Here is a 25969-nt window from a genome sequence, read left to right as displayed (position 1 = left end):
TAGGCGCACACCAGGCTCAACATCCCTGGTGAGTCGGTACAGTCAGCAGCTGCCAACGCCGAACCCTGGGCGGCGGTTAACTAACCCGGAAAACTCAGCTTGTCTGAGCCTGGGCGTGTGGAACCCCTGGTGGAGGAAATTCCACCAAAACGGGTCTTTGGACCTTCCACTGCAACCAGGACCATCTCCAGTCGTCTTGACTACGTCTTGCCACTGGGTACAGATGCGGCTGGTCGAGAGAGTGAGGTTGAATGCTGCGCAAATCACCCTCACTTAAATCCAAGTTCTCTGCGCAAGTCATGGCACTTTTTACCATCGTCATTATCCAAGTCCTGTGGCGATGGGTGAGCGACGAAGCAGCAGGCACGGATATGCTGGAAGCTGTAGCCGCAAACCTGCACGCAGGCGGCTCAGGATATTGGTCGTTCCCTCACTGGACCGAAACAGCAGTGAGGTCCGGCAGCACCCTGAGTGACTGAGCAGCCCCATTCAGGATCACACTGCTCACCTCCGTAGTGAGGAAATGGTTAGAAAAGGTACCCTAAACATTGTCTGGTTCAAAACATCCTGGCCAGCCTACCGCAGCTGGCGGGATCCCATACTTGCGGTCGAAAAACAAAAAGAAAAAGAAATAAAATGAAAAAGACCAAAGTGATACCACTCACTGTTGGCGCCTGGAATGTACGCACTTTGATGGACACATCTGGATCAAAAAGACCTAAGAGACGCACCGCCCTCGTGGGCAGAGAGCTGGCCAGATACAATGTGGATGTTGCTGCCCTTAGTGAGACCCGAATGGCCGATACTGGACAAGTGACTGAAATGGGTGCAGGTTACACATTCTTCTGGAGCGGACGAGGCCAGGAGGAGAGACGTGATGCTGGTGTTGGTTTTGCAGTAAAAAACCACCTGGTCAACCGACTGGCAAGCCAACCCAAGGGGATAAACGACCGTTTAATGACCCTGAAGCTCCACCTATTGGGTAAAAAGGCGGCCACCATCATCAGTGCCTATGCACCTACCATGCCCAACTCTGACGAGATCAAAACCAAGTTTTATAATGACCTGGAAGTCATTATTGCTGCCACAGCCAGCTCGGACAAACTCCTGATACTTGGTGACTTCAACGCCAGAGTTGGAAGTGACCATCAATCATGGAATGGAGTCATAGGTGCACATGGCATTGGAAAATGTAACAGCAACGGTCTTCTACTGCTGAAAACATGCTCTGAATTTGACCTGCTCATCACAAACACGATATTCCAACTACCAAAGCGCAAGAAAACTTCATGGATGCATCCTCGTTCACACCACTGGCACTTGATTGACTACGTCATCATGAGGAGGAGCGACCGGCACGATGTCAGGGTGACCAAGGCAATGTGTGGTGCTGAATGTTGGACTGACCATCGTCTCATCATCTCCAAACTTAACATCCGGATTAAGGCTCCCAGACGCCCACAAGGAAAAAGACGTGTGAAGCGTCTTAACATCACTCGCCTACAACAGGAACACACCAGACTGGCCTTTGTTGAGGCTTTAGACCATCACCTGGAGTCTCTAAGCTTCGAGCATACAGACGCTGATGCAGACTGGACTGCTCTCAAGACCGTGCAGCATTCTACAGCCCTTGAATCACTTGGTGTTCCATTACGTACACATCAAGATTGGTTTGATGAGAACGATGCAGAAATCCGAGCACTCCTTGACGAAAAACACCGCCTGCATAAAGCATATCTGAATGACAGCAGCTCAAGTTTAAAGAAAACTGCCTTCCTCAACATTCGCAGGATTGTCCAGCAGAGACTCAGAGTCATGCAAGACGCCTGGCTGTGCGCAAAAGCCGAGGAGACTCAATCTTACGCTGACAGTAACAACACCAAGCGCCTCTATTATGCACTCAAGCAGGTCTATGGTCCGCAACACTCAGGAACTTCACCTTTCCTGAATTCAGATGGAACAACACTCCTCATGGAGAAGGACAAAATACTTGCAAGGTGGGTCGAACACTACAGCGCAGTCCTCAACCGGCCATCGTGCATAAATGAGGAGGCAATTGCGAGACTGCCTCAAGTTGAAATAAACCAGTCCCTGGCTGTTCTACCATCCATTGAGGAAACCAGCAAACACTATGAGATCTCTTTTACCAGTGGCAAAATATAATGGTAGGTTTTTACCCTTTTAACTGGTACAAAAAATAAAGGTGTCAGTTTTGTACCAGTTAAAAGGGTAGAAACCAGCAAAGCCATAACACTCCTCTCATCAGGCAAAGCTCCAGGGTCCGATGCCATTCCAGCAGAAATTTACAAGGCTGGAGGGCCTCGCTTAGTCGAGAAACTGACCAACCTCTTCCAGTCTCTGTGTAAATTAGAAGCCCTTCCCAAGGAGTTCAAGGATACTATTATAATCAATCTATATAAGAGGAAAGGCAATCGGCAGGACTGCGACAACCATAGAGGCATCTCTATACTATCAATCACTGGCAAAATCTTGGCAAGAATCCTTCTGAACCGCCTAATTGTCCACCTAGACCAGGGTCTGCTACCTGAGAGTCAGTGTGGTTTCAGAAAAGTCCGCGGAACCACTGACATGGTATTTACTGCCCGGCAGTTACAGGAGAAATGCCAAGAACAAAATGTTGATCTATATATGGCTTTCGTTGATCTAACAAAAGCATTCGACACAGTCAGCCAGGAGGGCCTATGGAAAATCATGGCCAAGTATGGGTGTCCAGACAAGTTCATTGGCATCGTGCGCAATCTCCATGATGGCATGATGGCCAGCGTCAGAGATCAGCAAGAACTCTCTAATCCGTTCCCAATCACAAACGGGGTGAAGCAAGGCTGCGTTTTATCGCCAATGCTCTTCAGCATGGTGTTTTCTGCGATGCTGCAATACTCATTCCAGAACCACAACACTGGGATTAACTTCATCTACCGTTTTGACGGTGGGCTATTCAATCTGCGGAGGATGCAAGCCAAAACTAGAGTGGAGGAAGTCACTGTTCGAGAACTTTTGTTTGCTGATGACTGTGCTCTGGCTGCTGGCTCAAATAAAGATATACAGGACAGTATGAACCACCTCTCCTCAGCTTGCAACAACTTCGGCCTAACAATCAGCACAAAGAAGACTGAAGTCCTATACCAACCTGCTCCTGGGAAACCCTACACTGAGCCAACCATCTTTGTGAATGGGTAAAAGCTTTCAGCCATTGACAAGTTTATTTACCTTGGTACTACACTGTCTCGCGCTGTGCACATAGATGATGAAGTTAACATCCGGATTGTCAAGGCCAGTGCAGCCTTTGGACGTCTACGTGACTCGGTATGGGAAAGGACTGGCATCAAGCAGGAGACAAAACTGAAGGTCTACCGGGCTATTGTCTTACCAACTCTTCTGTATGGGTGCGAAGCCTGGACAGTTTACCAGCGCCATGCCAAGAAATTGAATCATCTCCACTTGAGCTGTCTGAGGAAACTGCTGAAGATCAAGTGGCAAGACAGAATCCCTGACATGGAAGTCCTCCGCAAGGCAAATATCCCCAGCATCTACACCTTGCTTGCGAAGGAACAACTTAGATGGACTGGCCACGTGACCAGAATGCCCTACGCGAGACTTCCAAAACAAGTCTTCTTTGGCGAGCTGAAGAATGGCAAGCGAGCACAAGGTGGCCCCAAAAAGCGCTACAAGGACACCCTTAAAGCTACCTTGAAGAACTTTGGATTCGACCTGAAAAGCTGGGAATCCCTAGCACAGGACCGACCTGCCTGGAGAAGGAAAGTACAGGACGGTGCAGTCCTCTGTGAGAGTAGGAGAAGCTCCTGTGCCATCTTGAAGAGGCAACAGCGCAAATCTACCAAGGAAGGACGTGTGGTTGCACCTCAGAGCTCTACATCCTCCCTGACCTGTCCAGTGTGCCACAGAGAATTCCGGGCTCGGATTGGCCTCTTCAGCCATCTGCGCACTCATCAAAACCCAACAAAATGACAAACGTGCCTTGGTCATCATCAACTTTGATGGACGAACAAGAGAGAGAGTGAAGGACGCTACTGAGTAGTTGGAGGCAGACGCTCTCCGGCAACAACGGAGGGCAGAGAAGCGACGCTCACAATAACGAGCGGAGCGCGGGGTGACTAAAACACAGCAAGTTGGCACAGTAGGAGGCACAGGTGGTGCATCTGCCAGTCATCTCAGTCAGTCAACCCATGGCACCTGGGTCTGTCCCATTACCTCCTGCCAAGAGGCGTTTGACACTTCTTCACGCGGCCTTAAAGTGCACATAGCGTGTCAAAAGCGCTGTGGTGACATCAATGCCATTTTGTTGCGAATGGCGGTTGTAGTTGTGTGCATGTGTACACTGTACACTATTTGCTTTTAATTCCTTGTCTCGTTATTGTTCTCCATATTTACGGATGAAAATATCTAAGTTGTGTTGAAAAGTGTTATTTTAGTAGGATTTGGATCATAAAATATGTTCTTAGGACTGCATCTTGGGTTGAGTAATGGAACCTTATAGGAAAATATATTTCAATATACATTACAATTTTTCACTGTAAGTTCAGGTTTTCAGCCCAAACATATGTCGAGGTAGGCCCATACAGCCAAGAAGCAAAACTATATAGTACAATAAAAACGTGCAACAATTACCTTATGGGAAACGAATATCGTGGTAACCACTATATATCGTGAAAATTGTTATTGTACCATGAACAATTATATCTCGGCAACCCTCACCACACCTCCGATTAGCACGGTTGGCTACGTACGGTGCCAAAAAAATTAAACATTCATACACCGCACCTACTACCTCTACCCCTTCCCTCAGATGTGTGTATGACAAGCGCAAGGGTCTGGCCGTCAGCTTCACTCCGGACACGAACAGCATCTTCATCAAAGAGGAGGGGCTCGGAGAGTTCGTCTTCACCATCGACATCTTCACGACGGACGCGTTCGCACTCGCCTACAGGCAGGGCTCTTCACCGCTCATTCTAAAGCCTCCCCGCTGGTAGACCCCGAGTAGAGGTGGCACTTGACGAGTGGTAGCCACAGTCACGACGAGGGAGATGTACAGGATGTGGCATGCCGGCTGCAGAATTATCTTGACTGAATCATTGACCCGGACAGGTAAAGCTGCAGCCTTGCACTTGCTTGCTCATGTCACTGTTGGCAGAACGGCCTCCAATTAGGGGGAGCACTCGCGAGCTCCCCTGAAGGATATTTGTTTGGCCAACTTTTAAATGCTGGCTTGACATCTGGGAATAGGTGGGGGTACCCACACTGTGCCCCAACACATGAGATCTGCCCATCGATTAACTTTGGTGCACCCATTATTACTGCAAGTCCAGGACGCTTATCGTGACACCATAGACGGAGCCGGCTGAAGTGAACCCCCGTGTCTGTAGGAGGAACGACTTCCCGGTGCACTACTACGAGAGCCAGGAGATTTATCTGCAACTCGCCGTCAACTCCACCCTGAGCATCGCCCTCTTCGCCGAGAATTGCTACGCGACCCCCAGCGGCGACCCCCGCGACCCCATCCGATACGACCTCCTGAAGGACGGGTGAGTGAGAGGGGGCCATGGTTTGGCGTTCAGCAAAGTGGGAAAGTCCGGGATGCTCATCCGGGAGACGTGGTGGTGAGATAGTGATGTGGGGGAAGGACAACAAACTAAACACAAAAAAGTAATTCTAATTAAATTAGTTTTCAATCTAGATGATTTAAAGTGCATAGCTCCAGTGGCTTGCTAATATCGGCAGGAAGAGCATTTCAGATGACCGCAGCAGCACATCTAAAAGCGTGCAATGCAGTGACGGTCTTTGTTCGATGGTAAGTCAATGCTGCTCCGAGCATGATGGTGGTTTATGCTCCTTGACTAAATCAGCAAGGTATTGTGGTTCATTTGTGGTAAGTACTTTGTGTGTAATGAGTGTGACTTTAAAATGTATTGTTCACCAACCAAAAGACAATGCAGCTTAGCGAGCATTGGACGGACATGGTCGGACCTTTCAGTACCCGTCACGAGATGTGCCAAAGAATGTTGTACACGTTGCAGCTTGGCAATGTTTTTGCCAGACGTCCCATAGAGTAGCGAGTTGCAATACCGAGCCTTGTTGATACGATGCTACACACCACCGCGTTGGCTGTATCACGACTCAATAATGGTTGAATGTATCGTAGAGCTCTGATTTGAAATTGCAGGACCTGACTATATTTTGCACGTGATCAAACCACATATTCGAGGCTCTCCATATCAGTGCGGTGTACAATTGTGTATCATCAGCATAAAGACGCATCTATGCGCAGGAGCACTCAAGTGACACTCGGACCTTGGCTCTGCACCCGACTTTGTTCAATGTAGTCGGTGTGAGCTTACCTGTGATGAATCCCACGGATAATTCTTGTGCTCTCTCATACGTGTTGCTGTAATTACTGTAGAGAGCCAGGTGCATTTTTTTATTATTATAAGCGAATGCGATGATGATCAGAGATAGGGACCCCAAGCCTCACATGCATAGCAGGCTATGTCCAGCAGTGTGTAGACCGTTCAGAGTACGGGGCACCCGCCCCCAATTTAGATTCGGGTGGACTCCGTACTGAGGGACTGAGCCGAGGTGTTGTGTAACATGGAGGATGATACAGCGGTGTGTCTGGTCATTTTTGCAGGCACGCAAATGCTCCTCGGAAGAGCACTTTGAAATAGAGCATCGCCGTTTCGCAAACCTCTGGTGCTCATCGGTTGTGGAGTCGCCCACTTCTCAGGAGGACAGAACACAACACAGAGTATCTACCTCCTCGTCTACGAACTTTATTATTTTATTCTCTATTTATCCGACCTATCCCCTGGTTAGGATTCATGGGAGGAGAGGGACAGGGCGGGCCGGCTACAACTTAGCAACTCACTGCATGAAATCCTAGTGATGATGCTGATGGTGATGATACTGACGCTGCCGATTTCTGTCTCCCAACAGCTGCCCCATCGACCCCACGTGGAGGAGCTACAGGAACTTCCTGAAGAAGAATCAGTTCAGCTTCACGGTGTTCAACTTCATCGGCAACTTCCACCAGGTCTGCCCGCCCAGACACGGCCATTATGAGCCACCTGAGTGAGAATGAGGCATCTGAAACGCACCATAGTGTAGCCTGCCCATCCTGTCTCTCTCTCTCTCCTGCCGTAATTGTAACGAGATAATAGGCCAGCTGATGAAACGCATTCGCGTTGGGTTGTCATCACTCTGAGCCTATCAGATGTGAAGACCAGAGGAGGGGGTGGGGGGTCAATATAGTCATATACATTACAATGGGTCTCTATTATTAGTTGGGTTATTCATAGTAAATCAACATACATAATGTATGTACATTAGTTAATGCATTAGCTCTGTCCAGCAGCGTATATATGTATGTACATTCTTGGCTCCACGGTGGCGAGATGTTAACTACCTCGCCTGGTATGCAGGAGTTCGTGGGTTTGATCCCGACCCTGACACCTGCTGTATATTTGGAGTTTGCGTGTTCTCTCCTTGGTTTTATGGATATTTCTCCGGTTTTCCCTCCACATTTAGAATTAACATGCATTGACAGTGTTTAGCTGCGATAGATTTCGACACGATGAGCCACTCCGTTGAGCTATCATTTGTGATGGCCAGGTCGCTTCTGATAAAAGAGCTACACAGCTCAATGGGCTTTACCTGTTAAAAATAAAAATGTGTTAATAATATGTACATTATTGGAACCTCATTTGCAGGTAAAAAATATGATAATAGTTTTTTTACCCTTCTATCTGGCAACAAAACTGACACCTTTTTTACAAGGAGTCATGTTTGCATAGACCACAATACCTGCAGCCATAATGCAAACAAAAAACATAACTCTGATAATATATGCACTGTCCTTGAAGATGATTGGTCCACACCCGAGACAGCTTTCCTTAGAGCCTAGTCTCACATGGGTTGGACCAGATGACGCCAAAAGGCGCACAACTCAAAGACAATTCACCATCAGAGTATATTATCAGAGTTATGTTTTTTGTTTGCATTATGGCTGCAGGTATTGTGGTCTATGCAAACATGACTCCTTGTAAAGAAGGTGTCAGTTTTGTTGCCAGAGAGAAGGGTAAAAAACCAATTATCATACTTTTTACTGGCAAATGAGGTTCCAATGGTGTAAATGCTTACCCCGAGCTCTCATACTCTGATGGTGCATTGTCTTTGAGTTGTGCGCTTTTGGCGTCATCTGGTCCAACCCATGTGAGACTAGGCTCTAAGGAAAGCTGTCTCGGGTGTCGACCAATCAACTTCAAGGACAGTGCATATATTATCAGAGTTATGTTTTTGTTTGCATTATGGCTGCAGGTATTGTGGTCTATGCAAACATGACTCCTTGTAAAAAAAGGTGTCAGTTTTGTTTCCAGATAGAAGGGTAAAAAACCAATGATCATATTTTTTACTGGCAAATGAGGTTCCAATGGTGTAAATGCTTACCCCGAGCTCTCATACTCTGACGGTGCATTGTCTTTGAGTTGTGCGCCTTTTGGCGTCATCTGGTCCAACCCATGTGAGACTAGGCTCTAAGGAAAGCTGTCTCGGGTGTCGACCAATCAACTTCTAGGACAGTACATATATTATCAGAGTTATGTTTTTTGTTTGCATTATGGCTGCAGGTATTGTCGTCTATGCAAACATGACTCCTTGTAAAAAAGTGTCAGTTTTGTTGCCAGATAGAAGGGTAAAAAACAATTATCAGTATGTACATTACCAACCTTTGGGCCCAAATATCGTTTGTGTATTCATCTCTTCCCGCCCCCTGTTAACCCACCCCCGCCCCGCTCGGTCGGCAGGTGTTTGTCCACTGCGACGTGATCGTGTGCAAGGTGGGCGAGCCCAACACCCGCTGCCAGCAGGGCTGCCTGCGCACCGGGGGGGGCTCTGCCAGGCGCAGGAGGAGCGCGTTGGAGGACACGGTGCAGTCGGAGGTTCACACCGTCTCACGGGGCCCGCTGGTCTACGGGGAACCGGCGGAGCGATCGCCTGGAGGTACCCACCACCCCCCTTACAGATAGACAACAATACAACAGAACCAACGTTATACCGCCGCCGCCGCCGCCAAACCATTGGGCAACCTCTGTTGACTTGCCGCACGGTGGTAGCTCGTTTTACCAGCTGTACACATGGATTGTGTCATGTTATCCCAACATGCGTTGGGTTCCAGGAAGTATTAAATTAGCTATCATAACGGTGGCGTTCATAAGCCCCCGATCAGACAAAAAGGGTTTGGATAACGACTGCTGGGGCGAGTGCGATTCAGTCGACCGGCCTGGAATGCCGAGGCGAGACATTTTGGCACTGGTTTGTGTTTCCCCAAGTTTTGGGCGACTGTTTGATCAGTGAAAGTCCCCAATAGTAACAGAGCTTGAAACTAAAGTTGTGCGCATATTGGCTCGTTTTTACGAGGATTAGTGTGTTACGGACGGGCAGTGAGACAAATGGACAGAGCTTTAAACTGCATATCTATTAAAATGTCGAGTTGACATTGGAAGTGATGAGTGGCTTAGATTCGCGCAGTCAAACCGTGAGGACGATGTCGTGATGCCGTGCCGCCTCCTCTTCTCCCACCACCGTCTCGCCCTTGACCCCAACCCCGCAGTGAACTTGACCCAGCTGCTGACCCCGCTGGCCGTGGTGTTTGCGGCTCTCTTCGTGGGCGGATCCTTGATTTACCACCGCAGGCAGCAAGGACACAGCGGCGGGTACAGCCGCCTGCCGCTGGAAGTCTCCGGGTGAACGGGGAAAGGAGTGGAGGAGACACGGGGAGAGAGAGGAGACATGGGCAGAGGGAGACGGGATGGATGGGAGATGGTGAACGTTAGTCTATGTGCCAAGATCATTTAATATACGTGTCAATGCAAGTCGAGGGGACGTAACTTTATTGGTTCAACATTCAGTACGTGGCCATGAACATGTATCAATATGTTAAATTAATGAGTTATAAAATAATCCACTTTTATTCAACGGTTTTACTTAACTTTGTCCTCCTGTGTCGTGGTCAAATCTTGTAATCTGCATTTCGTCCACTTCCCGTTGTCCAATCAATCCCTAATTGTGCACACGTACTCAGATCCGGTGACAATGCATGCCTGTATAAAAATCGCATCAATAATCAATTACTTGGCTCCTTGAAAGCAATTAACTTTTCGTATGGACGACTTATTAATTATATATATTTGTGGTGGTCAAAAAGCTACGGTCCCTAAACTCTGGATTCGCCTCGCCCAAGAAGCAGGCGCCAAGCGTTGACGTGGGAGCAGCCGCAGCATCATTCACGTACTTCTCGACGGCGAGTTAAACGAAGTTGTGAAAACAAAAGTTATTAAACTTCATTCCTCTGTATGCCGTGGTAAAATCTTGTAATAAAAATGTCGTCCAGTTCCCCTTGTCCACTCGACTTATTACACTTCATTCCTCTGTATGTCGGCGTCAAATCTTGTTATCAAATGTCGTCCACTTCCCGTTGTCCAATCGAGTTATTTACATTTTAGTGCACTTCTAAATAAACCGTTGTTAATTTTTTTAAGGAGTTTATTTTCCATTAATGCATAATAAATAGTGTTTTTTCTTCTTGGTTCTTTCGGTAAAGTCACGTAGAAGGGAAGTAATAAAATAATAAAAATAAAACATAATAAAATAATTCTCACGACGTTTCGGCCACAACGCAAGCAGCCGTCCTCAGGTGAAAACCAGGTCTGTCGAGGCGACAGCGTCTGAATGAAACAGCACACGAGCTTGGAGCATATATATAAGCTGGGCTGGAAAGGGGGGGAAGGGGCGCCTTGACAAAATAATTTGCATATCAAGAGGAATTTAGCATATTTATGGGAAATGCAGGAATGTGATTAGTACTACATATGCCCGTGCATTATGCAGGACTAGCAGCATCAAAAGGAGGGGATATGGGAAATGCAGGAATGTGAATAGTACTAATTATGCCCGTGCATTATGCAGGATTAGCAGCATCAAAGGGAGGGGTAGAATTAATAAAGGGAAGGAGTGTTAATAGTATGTAGCTGCAGTAACTAAAACCAACACGTAAACAACTAAAGTATAAACTACATAGTATCATCAGTATACTAACTATACTCTACAATAAGCTGAGTTACTAACAGTAAGTAATACATTAAAATTCTACGTCGTAAAAATTAAATAATATGCTTTCATCTAAACTTTATTCTCTTACATCACACGAGTCTACACCGTACTATATACTGACATAGACAAACCCAACATTAAATTATATACTGTATTGCTATAAACCTTATACATTGTAATATAACATTACGTATTATTCTACTCACCCTAATGTATATCATAGATAGTGTTTTGCTACATTGGCCGGGCAATCCGACCAATGGATCAGAGACACTTGAATCACCGATGGTGGCTGCACAGGGGTGATTTTGAGCTGTTGTGATGCCTCTGCTGTAATCATGATTGTGGTGTTCCCATTGCACATGATACCTTATTTCGTGTGGTGGCGGTGTTCTATTTAAGCAGGCGCTGTATTCTTTAGAGTTTGAGATTTATTTTAATCTGGTCGGTGTGTGACCCCAGCAGCCTGAGCACCAGGCGCCATGGTGGCGAGATCGTAGCGAGCTCGCCTGTCATGCAAGAGGTCGTGGTTTTGATCCCGATCTCTCTACTCGTGGTCGCATGGATTTTTTCCTGGGTCCTCCAGTTTCCCCCTCGACATTTAGAAACATGCGTATTTGGCTGCTATAAATTTCCGCGTGATAAACCACTTCATTTGTGAGAGGTATAAGCTGAGTGGGCCTTACCTAGTAAAATACAAAGTTTTTTTTTACTTGTGCAGTTATAGATATTGAGTAGGCTGAGACTTGCCCTGACCCCGATTCTATCGGGAATTTACACAAGAGAAATCACGGAAGTTACAAGAGAGCTTTGGGGTGGTTGAGGCCACCTTTTAAGGCCACCATTACTCACGTCCTCGCACAAAGACAAAGATCCCCCGTATAAACATAGACTGCTGGGGCAAGTGCTGTGATCGAGTAGCACCTACGAAGGTCGGTATGGTTCACGAAGGGGTGGGGTGGCCAGCACCACACACGCAAGCAGACGTTCCCACACAAAATAGCACACTCGAACAATTATGTGCATGCACTCTCACACACTCATGTAAATGTATGCAAAATCAAACTCACATTACTTGACTAAAAAACATTAATAACAAATATCCAACTGACCTCGCCACAGAACCGCTGAACGAATGGAGCGATGATAGTGGCCATGTTGCATAGGGACTCCACGGCAGCCATATTACATGAAGATTTTATTCCTGGCAGCTGATTGGCTGGTGCAGCAGAAGTGATCCCTAGCTACCACTGATGTGTGCCACGCATTATAATCTCGCCTCCAACGTGCACAAACACATCTGTGTTTTGACCTCCGCAGTTATAGAGCCTACAATCGCTGCCTGGAGGATATTCCCCTTTTTTCTGATTTGTTTAACTAGACGTGGGTCACATGTTCGGGGTATCTCTTACTTTATGGAGCCTCATAATCAGGGGAATACAGCAATTATTTTTTCTGCATTAAGTTCTGATTGTATATTACTGCACTAAGATGTTTTTGAGGTGGGAAATTGTATTGTTTTTAATACACATGAACATTATTTGAAGGGTAAAATTGGTCACATTTTGTTAGTTCCCACCGCTCTCCAAATTAATCATGATTGTGCTATTGAAATCATTAAATGAAGAATAATAATTACAACTTAGCTCAATGCACTTTAGATCAATGACATTGCGAGGGGTGGGGGGGGCTAAGTTCAAAATAGAAAAATAGATGCTTTTGTGAAGCGGATTTTCGAGGGAAATGTATCTTATCTTAATTTATTCAAGGCGCTTCACATGGAAGAACAGTACACCGTGTGTGTGAATGTAATGGTCGCGATGAGGTAAATACAACTGTTGAGAGGGAAGAAATGGGGGCGAATCTGTGATAACTCGTGAATTTGATTAAAGCGAAACTGATGACAGGAAATGATGAATGAATGGATTGAATGAATGCAGAATGAGTGATAGCCATGGAATGAGAATATGAAGAGGGAACAGTGACGGTGGCGGTTATGAGTGGGAGATTAAAGGTGTAGCGGCATCGTTGAGCGCTGTACACGATTGCCACTACTTGCAGCCTGCAGTAACGGCCTCGAGTCAACAGGGAGCAGAAGGGAGTCTAAGGGTCATGAGGTAACTCGAAGGCAGCTCGGGGCCACAGGTACAAACCTTCCAGAGGGTTCCAGAAGGGAGGAGTGGCTAGGGGCGGCGGAGTGAGCCAGAATCCAGTATAAAAGACGGTCCCCTGAACGGGACCAGCTGTCGTCGTCAAGCAGAAGACCCGAAGAGCAGCCAGAATAGAACCCTGGGAACAGAGGCGTAGCTAGGGGGGGGGGGGCAGGGGGGTACATATGTCCCCGGGCGCCAAGGTAAAGGGGCGCCAAAATGAGGCTTACAACGTTACATTATAACTTATTGCGGCGGGCGCGGCAGCATGAAACTACTGCACAAATCTAAACCTCAACCTAAAAGTTTATATATCCCGCCACACACAGCCTACATGTCATGTAATTACATTTTGGTACGCGCGCCTATTAAGTACTTACATGGAAGAACGTCCCAAACAACAGACAGGCGCAGTCTTTCAGCCTTAGTCACTGGCCTGTTTTTTGGTGGCGGAAACTACGACGGCCTGAAACACGCTGGAGTGCACGATCAGAAGCTGTTAAAGCTATCTATGAAGGACTGGATGAACTAGTAGGGCTGCTAGACAAATGATCGGAGGACGTAACTATGATGCCTGAAACCAGAAGTGATGCAGAACAGGCATGCGTATTAAATTTTAACTTAATAGTTTTATTACATTTCTGGAATGTCATTCTTGGAAAAATGTATCGTGTTCAGAAGCGCTTACAGGATCCTACTATGAATTTCAAGGAAGCAGCAACTGATCTTGAATCTTTGGAGCATGAATTTGTCAAGCTTCGTGATGATTTGAGCCAAGTTGCTGTAGAAAACGCCAAAACAAGATGCACAGCCTGGGGGATCGATGTGGACAGAAGAATTAGGCGACGTCGGAAGATGCCAGGAGAACTGGCAAGAGATGCAGAAGAAGAAATTGTGCGCGTTATGAAGAGCGTATTTTATCGACTTCAACAGGAGATGTCAACACGGTTTTTACGACTAAAAGACCTGAACACAAAATTTGGATTTCTGCTGGACGTCAAAACTCTTCTATCCGACACAGATGTCGATGCAATTCGTCAAAATTGCACAGATTTTGGAAATTTCTATGACACCGACATCAATGGCAACGAACTTGTCACATAAATTGGAGATTGCAAAATGCTGCTCAGTAACCGGAATGAAGTTCTACCAGAAACTCCTTTGGATCTTCTTGGTTTTATTGTGTTTTATGGAGACGACATATTTCCGAATTTGCGAATTTCACTGCAAATTTTATTAACAATAGCAGTTTCAATTGCAAGCTGTGAGCGGTCGTTCAGCAAATTGAAACTTATTTTGTCGCATTTGCGTGCTTCAATGGGACAAGATCGTCTCAGCGATCTTGCTCTTCTTAGCATTGAAAGAGAAACATTGGAAAAAACAGATTTTGATTACGTGTTGACCAGTTTGCGACAGTGAAATCAAGAAAAATGTATCTTTTGTAGACTATGTCAACCAGTCTACGACAGTGACTGAGTGAGCCATATAATATAATTTCTATAAATTTGCTTCTTTCAATACAATGTTTCATTAAAATATAAATTGTTATTCCTTATTCGATGTAATAGGAAAATGTGATTATACGGGGGGGGGGGCGCCAATTTTATAGTTCGTCCCCGGGCGCAAAATATTCTAGCTACGCCTCTGCCTGGGAACCCCTGGACCCGAAGTCCTTGTCGGGGCCGGGACCGAGTGGGCCAGTGGTTGTGACCCGAGGACCTTGGCTGGGTCGGGTCAGGCTAGCCTCCCCTAGGCCCCCCCTAGCCGGAAGGCTGTGATATAGAGAATGTGGTCCCAGTGATTAGGGCACGCTAGCCCGGAGGCTTTACCTCCCCAGGGTATCGGGTGGAAGGTGCCGATACCCCTTTGTGTCAGGGACTTTGTGTTACTGTTATAAATAAACGTGCTGCCTCAAGAAGAGTGAAGTCCTCTCAAGTTTGTACCCACTACAAAGGGGCCATCGGTGACCTCGGGAACAATAAGTGAGTTGTGAGTGAGGAGTGGAAACTTAGTGAAGGTGACCGTTTAATGTGTAGAGGGAAGTTTGTTCCAGTGAAGGGGGGAGCAAGAAGAGAGAAAGCGAAAGCTTGGATTGAGTTCAAGTTCACTCAGCTGTGGAAAGGACCTGTCCTGTTATCGGTCTTGGCACAGACGACGGTGCAGGTTGCAAAGGAATCGTCGCACTTCGACCGTCCACAGCGATCGGCTGTAAAGCCCTTTTGTTGATCCACCCAGCAGAGCTGTACGTAGTGAGGAGCCACTGAGCAGGGGACCAATGGCCCACATCATCTCCAGCTGTGCGGTGCGTCAAGGGATGCCGAGCGGACCAAGGGTGGCACAGTCGGGTTTTTTACAATCGGGTTTAATTGTCTTTTTATATTAAACCCGATCATCTGAGATTGGGAGAAATCCGGTTTAATTGGTTCTAATTGCAGAACCGCACTTCGCCAACTTCTCAACGAAGGGCTTCATCCATTCTTACTTTTATTAATTTTAATTTTTACCTACGTGACTTTACCGAAAAAACCTAAGAATATGAATCCTTGCAGTCACGAAAGCTTCAAATCTAGAATTAGATCGTCTTGTCGTTGCTGTCGTCTCGTCGCCATCGTCACTGCCGTCTTCGCTCGATATTGTGCTGCTAGATAGTTGTTGGTTGTCTCCGTCAGCGCCCGTTGGTGTTAGACGGCGCGTGTTGTGTATAGGCAAGCGACTGTAGAGTGTGCAGGCGAGACCGTGTGTGTTCAATAAAGGTGTCTCTACAAACCTCGTCTCCGACTCACTGACACTACATATTCATAAAAAATTACCTGCGGTCTACCATAGACCAAGCCCGATTAACGCATCTGGTTATCGTGTCAATAAAGTAGCATAAATGTAAGAATGTGGATGCCTGCTGTGGCCCGGAGTGACCCGGGGTGGTCGAGGTTATTTGAGCGAAGGGGGTGGGGGTAAACTGTTATGGGGGGAAAATCCTCCAAACCCTCCATCTACAGAAGCCAAGGCGCTACTCAGTCTGGACTTGACTGGGGGTGGGACACGAGTTGGCCAGTCAGGGCAGGCCAGTTGGCGTGGGGTGAGGGGCAGTCGACGGGGCTGTGCGTGATTGGTTGAAGGGCTTGTGGGGTGATATTACGGAGTTCCGATTGGGGGCGCCGCACGAGCCAAGTTGATTGACAGAGGCTCTGAGGGCGGGATTAAATTTGTGTATTTAAGTGAGTGCTTCCCGTGCGTACGCCCAAAGGCGACTTTTGGCGTCCTCTGGTCTAACACCTATTGAGACTAGGCTCCAAAGAAAGCTGTCTCTGGTGTGGATCAATCAGTTTCAAAGACAATGCATAGATTATATTATCAGAGTATGTTTTTTGTTTGCATTATGACCACAAGTATTGTGGTTAATGCAGAAATGATTCCTTGTAAAAGGTTTCAGTTTAGTGTTTTAACATCTTAACACCTGTTTTGTTGCCAGAAAAAATGGGGAAACTTATTCTCACAGTGTGGTGTTTAGGCCACTCCTGGCCATCAGGGTGTCTGGGTGGTGGTCGTGCCTCGCCTCTGCCGTGCGCTTTCAGTGAGGGAGAGGTCGCCGTTGATGAACCTCCCAAGCCTCCACATTTCTGCAACCTGTGACTGGGCGCCCGACGTCGACATTGCCACCGAGTACAGAGGCTGGGAGTCTCCCAGGCACCCTGCTGCAGCTGGCGACAGGCGTGTCTCCACTGCATCAGATCCCAGGAGTCTGAGGCTGAAAGCTGCTCCTGAATCTAGCTCAGGGTTTCAGAGGCTGCAAGCCGCTCCTGCGTCTAGCATTGGGCTCACTCACCCACCCAGGTGGGGACCACTAGCGAGAGCACGAAAGTTTATATGGGGAGGGGAAAAGGTTAGGGGCTTGAAAGATAATATACTTGAGAAAAGGGGGACATGGGAGAGAGGAGGGAGGGCAAAAGAGGGGAAGGCACATATCAAAACACCGCGAGTAAAATACAAATACATTACGTAGGTAAAAAATTAAATAAATAAAAATGAAAACAACTAAATTAAATCATGACGTTTCGGGCGCAACACAAGCGTTCGTCTTCAGATGGGGACAACGTAGCGAAAGCACAACCGCGTAAGTGTGTCTAAGAGATGGCTGTGACGAGGAATTATATTGTTGCGGGGGAAGGAGGGGGGGGGGAAGCTTTGTGATGCATCACAAAGCTTCAGTTTGAACTCCAGGTTACCTCCCAGCCCACACCCCGCCCCCACACTCACCATGCCCCCTCCCCCCCTCCATCCCCCGCAACTATATAATTCCTCGTCACAGCCATCTCTTAGACACACTTAAGCGGTTGTGCTTTAGCTATGTTGTCCCCACCTGAAGACGGACGCTTGTGTTGCGCCCGAAACGTCGTGATTTCCTTTAGTTTTCGTTTATTTTATTTTTTACCTACGTGACTTTACCGAAAAAAACAAAGAGTTTGGATCCTTGCAGTCACGAAAACTTCAAATCTAGAACAAATACATGACTTTAAAACATGAATACTATATACTTGCCTCAGCCACATACCGGCTGAAGCACATGATGTCACGGTAGTCATGTTGCATGCGGGTTCTCTTCCTGGCTGTTCATTGGCTCGTGCAGTGCTGGTGATAACGTAAACTCTAGCAACCACTGCCATGCCCAGCATATCGATCTCACAAGAACGCGAACAAATACTCTTTTGAGTCTTGACCTAAGCAGTGTCGGAGCCTATGACAAGCTTGTCATGGGGGCAAACGTGCGAATTTATTTAGTTTAATCAGCAAAATCAGTTTTTTAGGTGATGTGTCGATTCCAACCAGTCTCATCAGGTGTTTCACACAATATCAACTCTTGGGCGATTCGATGATTGTAATCCCCAGCAAAACATGAAACCAAATCAATTTGTATATTTGCCCAAATGACAACTTGACTTTATAGGTTCTGTCAGTTAGTAGAAGGGTGTAGTTGAACATTTACATTATATCTACACGATCTCAGCCAAAACATTTTTTTTTGCAGGCCATTCAATGGTATTCATCTGTCTATCGTGGCGAACACTTGAATACCATGCTAGTGAGATGGTGCTGGCGAAGCTCGGGTGTGAGTGTAAGTAACCATGATGGGGCACTGATCTCCGAATCACAATGTGTGTGTAGTGACTGACTTGGAGATGTTATTTCTTAGAGGCAATCCTTTAATTAAACACCGAGCACACTTTGTACAATACACATCCTACACTGTTACACACTCCTCTGTATCTCGCTTATACACAGCTCTACACTGGTTGCTAGCCGACACACAACACTAGCCGTCTAACACTGACGGCGCTGAACAGAGACAGCCAACTACCGTCTAGCAGCGCAATATATCAAGTGATGATGACAGCGACGAAGGTGGCGAGACAACAGCGATGATGATGACGATCTTCAGCAGCAACGACGACGGGGATCCCACTCCAAACGACAGCCCCGAGGTCCCCTCCCGGGGCCCTTCTATTACTGCCAGCGTTGTCTCGCTCCACCCCGGCCGCGCCCCCCTTCTGGAACCTACTAGCGGGCTCTCGACGTGTCCCTTCCGTAAACTTTCCCCTAGATCCCTCTCGGGTCTATCACGTGGCCTGCTGTCAGTCAGGGCTGCTATAAGCTGCAGATCCCCTTCCCTGCCACCAGCCAGCGCTATGCTGCTAAGTCAGGCATGTCCAAAGTCCGGCCCGCGGGCCATGATTGGCCCACGGGTCAGATTTCATACGGCCCGCAGCTTCGGTCTTATAATGTGTTATTTATGGTTCGCTAGTTCTGTCAGAATAAAACAAATCATCAAACTTTAAAGATGTAATTCCTCCTTTCACCACATGGTGGCAGCACCATTCTAATGCTCTCTGGCTCTGCATCCGTGCCGCGAACCCTTCTCGAATCATTTCTGCCATGGCGACTGCAAAAAGAAAATAGAAAAGTTGACAGTAAATGCCGCCGCTTTCAGGAGCGGTGGAAATTACAATACTTCTTCACTGAAAATCGAGGCAATTGTGTTTGTCTAATTTGTAAAGAGACGGTTGCCTTGTTTAAGTATTTCAACCTAAAGAGACACTATGAGACTAAACATGCTACAACATACGACAAGCTAACAGGGAGTGACTGCGCTGAAAAAGTGAAGCAACTCCAAGCTGCTCTGGCATCGCAACAGCGAATCTTCACGCGGGCCTGTGAGTCAAAAGAAAACATCACCAAAGCCAGCTACGAAGTGGCCATGTTAATAGCTAAACATGGCAAACCTTTTACTGAAGGTGCGTGTATCAAAGACTGTGTCATGAAAATGCTGGAGAACATTTGCCCCGAGAAGAAGCAAGAATTTATTAATGTTTGCCTGGCGCGCAACACTGTGGCACAGAGAGTTGAGGACACATCGTCAGATATTCAAAGACAACTGGGGGACAGGGGAGTGGCTTTTGACTATTTCTCATTAGCCTGCGATGAAAGCACTGATGCATCTGACACTGCACAACTACTTATTTTTTAAGAGGAGTTGATGACAACATGAACGTGACAGAGGAGCTGCTTCACCTCAAAAGCCTTAAAGGGCAAACCAGAGGAACAGATTCATTCGTTTCTGTTTGTGAAGCTGTTGATGATATGAAACTACCATGGAGTAACGTTTCTGGGATCATTACCGATGGTGCGCCTGCCATGGCTGGTGAGCGAAGTGGATTGTCCACACTGATCTGCAATAAAGTCAGCGAAGAAGCAGGTAACGCTATTCAACTTCACTCTATCATTCACCAGCAGGCTCTCTGCACCAAACAACTCAAATTTGACGATGTTATGAAACCAGTGGCAAAGGCAATCAATTCTATTCGCTCTAAAGCTCTATCCCACCGACAGTTTCAGCAGTTCTTGCGTGACATCCAGGCTGAATACGGTGACGTAATATATCACAACAATGTGAGGTGGCTAAGTCGGGCGTCCGCACTGCAGCGATTTTTCTCTCTCAAAGAGGAAATTGGACATTTTGTGGGTGAGAAGGGACAAACAATGGAATAACTGTCCGATCCTGTATGGCTGTCAAATCTGGCTTTTTTGGTTGACATAACGAAGCATCTGAATGCGCTGAATGTTAATCTTCAAGGAAAAGATGCACTGGTGAGCCAGCTATACGCTCACATCAAGGCCTTTGGAACCAAACTGCAACTTTTCCAAAGACACTTGTCCCAAACAGAGCCCTGCACCGCGCACTTCCCAGCTTCGAAAGAGGTCATTGACAGTTTCCCACAGGACAACATCGGTGCGCAAATGAAGAGTTATGCAACAGCTATCGCATCTCTTTCTGTGGAATTTAACAAATGCTTTCGGGACTTTGCAGTTATTGAAAAGGACATGTTGCTTTCATCTTCTCCCTTCTCCGTGGACCCTGATGATGCTCCTCCACAGCTGCAGCTGGAGTTCATTGAGCCGCAGTGTGACGATGAGTGCCGCGGAAAACACCAGCAGTGTTCTCTTGTTGACTTTTACCGGCAGCTGGACAAAAGCAGGTTTCCAGAAATGCGGTCATTCGCTAAGAAAATGCTGAGCTTATTCGGCTCCACATATTTGTGTGAGCAAACATTCTCAGTCATGAACTTAAACAAGAACCAATTGAGGTCAAGGATGAGCGACTCCCACTTGCGTGACATTGTACGCATCTCAACCACTGCCCTCAAGCCAGACCTGGTCTCTTTACTGAAATCTCGATCTCAGTATCACCCTTCTCATTAGTGTCAGCAAGTTATCTGTTCCTTGATCAATCGGAAATGTAGTGTTTTGAACGGTAACATCTGTCACTATTAACAGTGAAAAGCCTAAAGTACACTAATGCACTTGGACTTATGGCACTTGTTTTATTAAACTCTTGAATAAGATTTGGTTATAACTGTTGATGTTATGTACCTGTAGATGTGACACAAACTATTGCTTTCTGAAAGATCTTGTAAAAGACAAGGGCAAAATTCACTTGTTTTAAAGTTTAATGATAACAGACCACTTTGCATTACTTATAACTCCTGTTTAAAATGTTCATGAGGCAAAGATATTTAACTCATGGAAATGTAAGGTATTCTATACAGTTTATTCTGACTGAATGAAAGGCAGAATTGTGTTTTTAGAGTTGTTCACGTCTGCCTGAGTGGCTTATATTTGGTTACATTGTCATTTGAAAAATAAAGGTAATTGTGACAATGAAAATTATTTCATAACAGTGTATATTTTCACGTAACTTGGTTAAAAAAATGTCAGAAGGAACTATTGGCCCCCGGACATCTACACTTTAACAAATTTGGCCCTCTTTGCAAAAAGTTTGGACACCCCTGTGCTAAGTGACCAATTCTATGTCACTACACGTGCATGTGTGTGCGTGGGTAGCGGTAGTGTAGTGGTTAGCGCCCTGCGTTACGAACCCGGCGACCCGAGTTCGATTCTCGCTCATGGCTAACACTAGTGACAATTATCTGAACTGTTCCTGGGCCTCCCCTAGGTCGACTCAGCCTCAAATGACTACCTGGTGATCTGTTCTGTTGCTGGACGAATCAGACAGCGCAAAAATAGTTGGAAAAACAAGTGTCACCTGTGTGCCGCTGGACGGTAGGTGATGGGCGGGGCTTGGTGACATCAGTCGATGCCTTTCATATTCAGTAGAAGCCCTCTTAACGACGGTAATTGGATCAATGAAACCGGTCGTTAAGTGATTTGGTCATTCAGCGAGTATAGGAAGTGGACGTTAGAGGCTTAATTCGTTCTGATAGCATCGAACGTAACCCCCTTTTCATCCAAAAAAGGTACTTTGTAATATTTAAAGCAATTGATATTAATACACAAACATACTAACATTATAAACAAAAATCCAACAAAATATGGTTAATCAATACATTAATATTTACTGTACCTACAATAGCCCGTTGTTAACAGGGGAATGGTGGGTAAGAAAACACATTGTGCTCTATGGAGGACCTCCACTGCTATACACTACACTGCTATACACTACACTGCTATACACTACACTGCTATACACTACACTGCTATACACTACACTGCTATACACTACACTGCTATACACTACACTATTATACACTACACTATTATACACTACACTATACATTGCACTACTATACACTACACTACGAAACACTACCATACACAACACTATACACTACACTGTATACACTATTATACACTCCACTACTATACACTATATTACCATACACAACACTATTATACACTACACTATAAACTAGACTACACGACTATACACGACACTACTATACACTACACTACTATACATTACACTACTATACATTACACTACTATACACTACACTACGATACACTAAACTACTACACTACTATACACTACACATTGGGCTCTATGGAGGCCCGTCGTTAAGCGATTAGTCGTTAAGAGGGTTGGTCGTTAAGAGGGGTTCGACTGTGTTGCAGGGTGGTGGTGGTTGCACACGCCAGTAATACAGCATTGGAAGTGAGGGCCAGTGGATCTAACAAATGTTACATCTCCCGTAGACATTGAAAGCACCAATACTTTGCCGGGGGGTGGCAGACTCCAAGTGGATTAATCTCCATCTTGAGCCAAGATGCTGATGTTGGTACTTTTGTCAACCCATCCCATCTATATACTGTATATAAAAGGGAAATGTGTGATTGTGTCTGTTCGAAATGTTTAGCATCCTTCCCGACATGCAACAAACTTGAAATTTGGCATGTGGGGAGCTTCCAGATTGTACACAATGCAAAAAGTATAAAAATAGACTTTTGTATTTGGAGGGGGGGCGCAATAATGGATATATTTTGCACGGGAAGTGAGCTGTGACGTCACATCTGTGATGTCACCCGCATGCGGCAGTCACGCATTGTGCCTGCTGACGTCACGCATCCCCCCCACCCTCCGCGTAGGCCGTGTATGAATCCAAGACAAGAATCCAAGTCTCGGGCGAAGCCGGGTAGTAAACCTAGTTTAATACAAAATTATTATCTGAAGGCATTGCTGATATGAATGCTCCAATGCTTTGCAGGTGTTTCTGATAAGTTGTCCAGCTTCAAACAGCCTGGTGGACAAGAGGTTTGGTCTGGGTCCTGCTGCTGTCACGATCATCAAAATCGGATTTTGGAGACGATCGAAGACAGCACCGGCACGTTTCATCCGATGGTCAAAATCATCTCTGAGGTTACAATGGAATATCATCTCTGTCAACTACTTTGGAAAGATGGCTCCCCAGATAGGGCATATGGCTCCACTGTGGTGTGCCCATTTATACTGCGGAGTGGACAGTCCCTCGATGGCACGATGGGACACTGGGGCGACTACTGCCAGGCAATGCGGAATCACCTGAATCCGCCTGTCTGGGCACCGACTCTTCCACGGCTGTGATCCGTGTCGACTCTCCCGACGAGGTCCCAGAGATCGTCGAATCGCCTTCTTCTAAGGACCCCTGAGGCCAAGGCTCTGTTCCTGCAGGGGGTGATCGCATTTTGTCCGTGCAGCTCCCAAGTTTCGGAACGCGTTGTGCCTTTGCTAATAAGACAATCGGAGTTATTAGGGATGTTTAAACTCTTTGGTTCTTTCGGTAAAGTCACGTAGTTAGAAATAAAATAAAACAAATCACGTTTTGATCGCAACACAAGCGGTCGTCCTTTGCCTGATGACGACCGCTTGTGTTGCGATCGAAACGTCGTGGTTTATTTATTTGTAACTACGTGACTTTACCAAAAGAACCAACGAGTATGGATTCCTGCAGTCACGAAAGCTTCAAATCAAGATAGAGCTAAATTTCGATTTAAAGCTTTCGTGACTGCAGGGATTCATCTTCTTGGTTCTTTCGGTAAAGTCACGTAGAAGGGAAGTAATACAATAATAAAAACAAAACGTAATAAAATAATATAATTCTCACGACGTTTCGGCCACAACGCAAGCAGCCGTCCTCAGGTGAAGAATGAAACACCACCAAGCTAGGAGCGTATATTTAAGCTGGGCTGGAGGGGGGGGAGGTGCGAAGAAGAGCGCTTTAACAAAATAATTTGCATATCAAGAGTAATTTAGCATATGGAGAATGCGTAGGAGGTGGACGGAGGGGGTTTCAAGTTAATATTATGCCCGTGCATTATGCAGGATTAGCAGCATCAAAGGGAGGGGGAAGGGGGGTAGCATCATCAAAGGAAAGGAATGTTAATAGTATGCAGCTGCAGTTACCAAACAACCACGTAAAAAACTAAAGTATAAACTGCATGAACAACTAAAGTATAAACTACATAGCATCATCAGTATACTCACTATAATCTACAATAAGCTGAGCCACTAACAGTAAGTAATACATTACAATTATACGTCATTTTAATGTAACAATATGTATTATTCTACCCACCTTAAAGTGTATCACAATGCTACATATTCACTATAAAATTACGATACTATATATTTACTTTGTACATTGTATTAAGCATAACAATTTTATACTATTTGTTATTATATACTGTACCATTGACCGTCGTGTCAATGGGTGAGTGGGGGTAAAAACTTGCAGCGGAGCAAAGAATCCATTCCCTGCGGAGAATACAATGCCAGTGAGTGGAACGCGGTCTGAAAGTCACCGTAAATGTGAACACAATCAGTTAAGATGTACAAAGTAAATATATAGTATCGTAATTTTATAGTGAATATGTAGCATTGTGATACACTTTAAGGTGGGTAGAATAATACATATTGTTACATTAAAATGACGTATAATTGTAATGTATTACTTACTGTTAGTGGCTCAGCTTATTGTAGATTATAGTGAGTATACTGATGATGCTATGTAGTTTATACTTTAGTTGTTCATGCAGTTTATACTTTAGTTTTTTACGTGGTTGTTTGGTAACTGCAGCTGCATACTATTAACATTCCTTTCCTTTGATGATGCTACCCGCCTTCCCCCTCCCTTTGATGCTGCTAATCCTGCATAATGCACGGGCATAATATTAACTTGAAACCCCCTCCGTCCACCTCCTACGCATTCTCCATATGCTAAATTCCTCTTGATATGCAAATTATTTTGTTAAAGCGCTCTTCTTCGCACCTCCCCCCCTCCAGCCCAGCTTAAATATACGCTCCTAGCTTGGTGGTGTTTCATTCTTCACCTGAGGACGGCTGCTTGCGTTGTGGCCGAAACGTCGTGAGAATTATATTATTTTATTACGTTTTGTTTTTATTATTGTATTACTTCCCTTCTACGTGACTTTACCGAAAGAACCAAGAAGAACAAGATAGAGCTGTTTAAGTCCTGTCTTGTGGATAAGTGGATCGAGGGGGGGCGGGGTGTGGGTGAGTGATTGGGCTGTTGTGGCTGTACAGCTCCGACACTGTGGAACAACGCGTTGTGCCTTTCCTAATAAGACAATCGGAGTCGTTAGATCAATTTAAGTTCTGTCTTGAAAACTCACTGGCCTGTTCCCCCCGCCTCGTCCTGGCCCTGTGGCCTGCAGGTGCTGTTCACTACTCGTTGTTCACGCATGGGGGCGCACTGGGAGCGAAGGATGAAATTCGCCTCTAGACAATTGTACACGATTAGAATTGTTACACTCATCTATCACACACTTCGATAATCGTGCTGTTTGTTGCTGGCTGCTGCCTTTCCATGGCCTCTGCTCAGACCACAGCACACA

General features: G+C 46.0%; 1 protein-coding gene across 1 annotated transcript in view; it reads left to right on the top strand.

Moving 5' to 3' along the window:
* LOC144951250 (IgGFc-binding protein-like) overlaps positions 1-10384 on the top strand; it is a 90016-nt gene extending 79632 nt beyond the window's left edge. Inside the window, exons 32-36 of the mRNA XM_078881400.1 lie at positions 4826-4966; positions 5403-5561; positions 6970-7066; positions 8835-9030; positions 9641-10384. Coding sequence (XP_078737526.1) covers positions 4826-4966; positions 5403-5561; positions 6970-7066; positions 8835-9030; positions 9641-9777 — 730 coding nt within the window. The 3' untranslated portion in view covers positions 9778-10384. The remainder of the gene's footprint in view (positions 1-4825; positions 4967-5402; positions 5562-6969; positions 7067-8834; positions 9031-9640) is intronic.
* The last annotated feature ends 15585 nt before the right edge of the window (positions 10385-25969 follow it).

Source organism: Lampetra fluviatilis, chromosome 61, assembly GCF_964198595.1.
Source record: "Lampetra fluviatilis chromosome 61, kcLamFluv1.1, whole genome shotgun sequence".
In the NCBI taxonomy this organism is placed as follows: domain Eukaryota; kingdom Metazoa; phylum Chordata; class Hyperoartia; order Petromyzontiformes; family Petromyzontidae; genus Lampetra; species Lampetra fluviatilis.
This window is presented reverse-complemented; position numbering and strand designations above follow the sequence as displayed.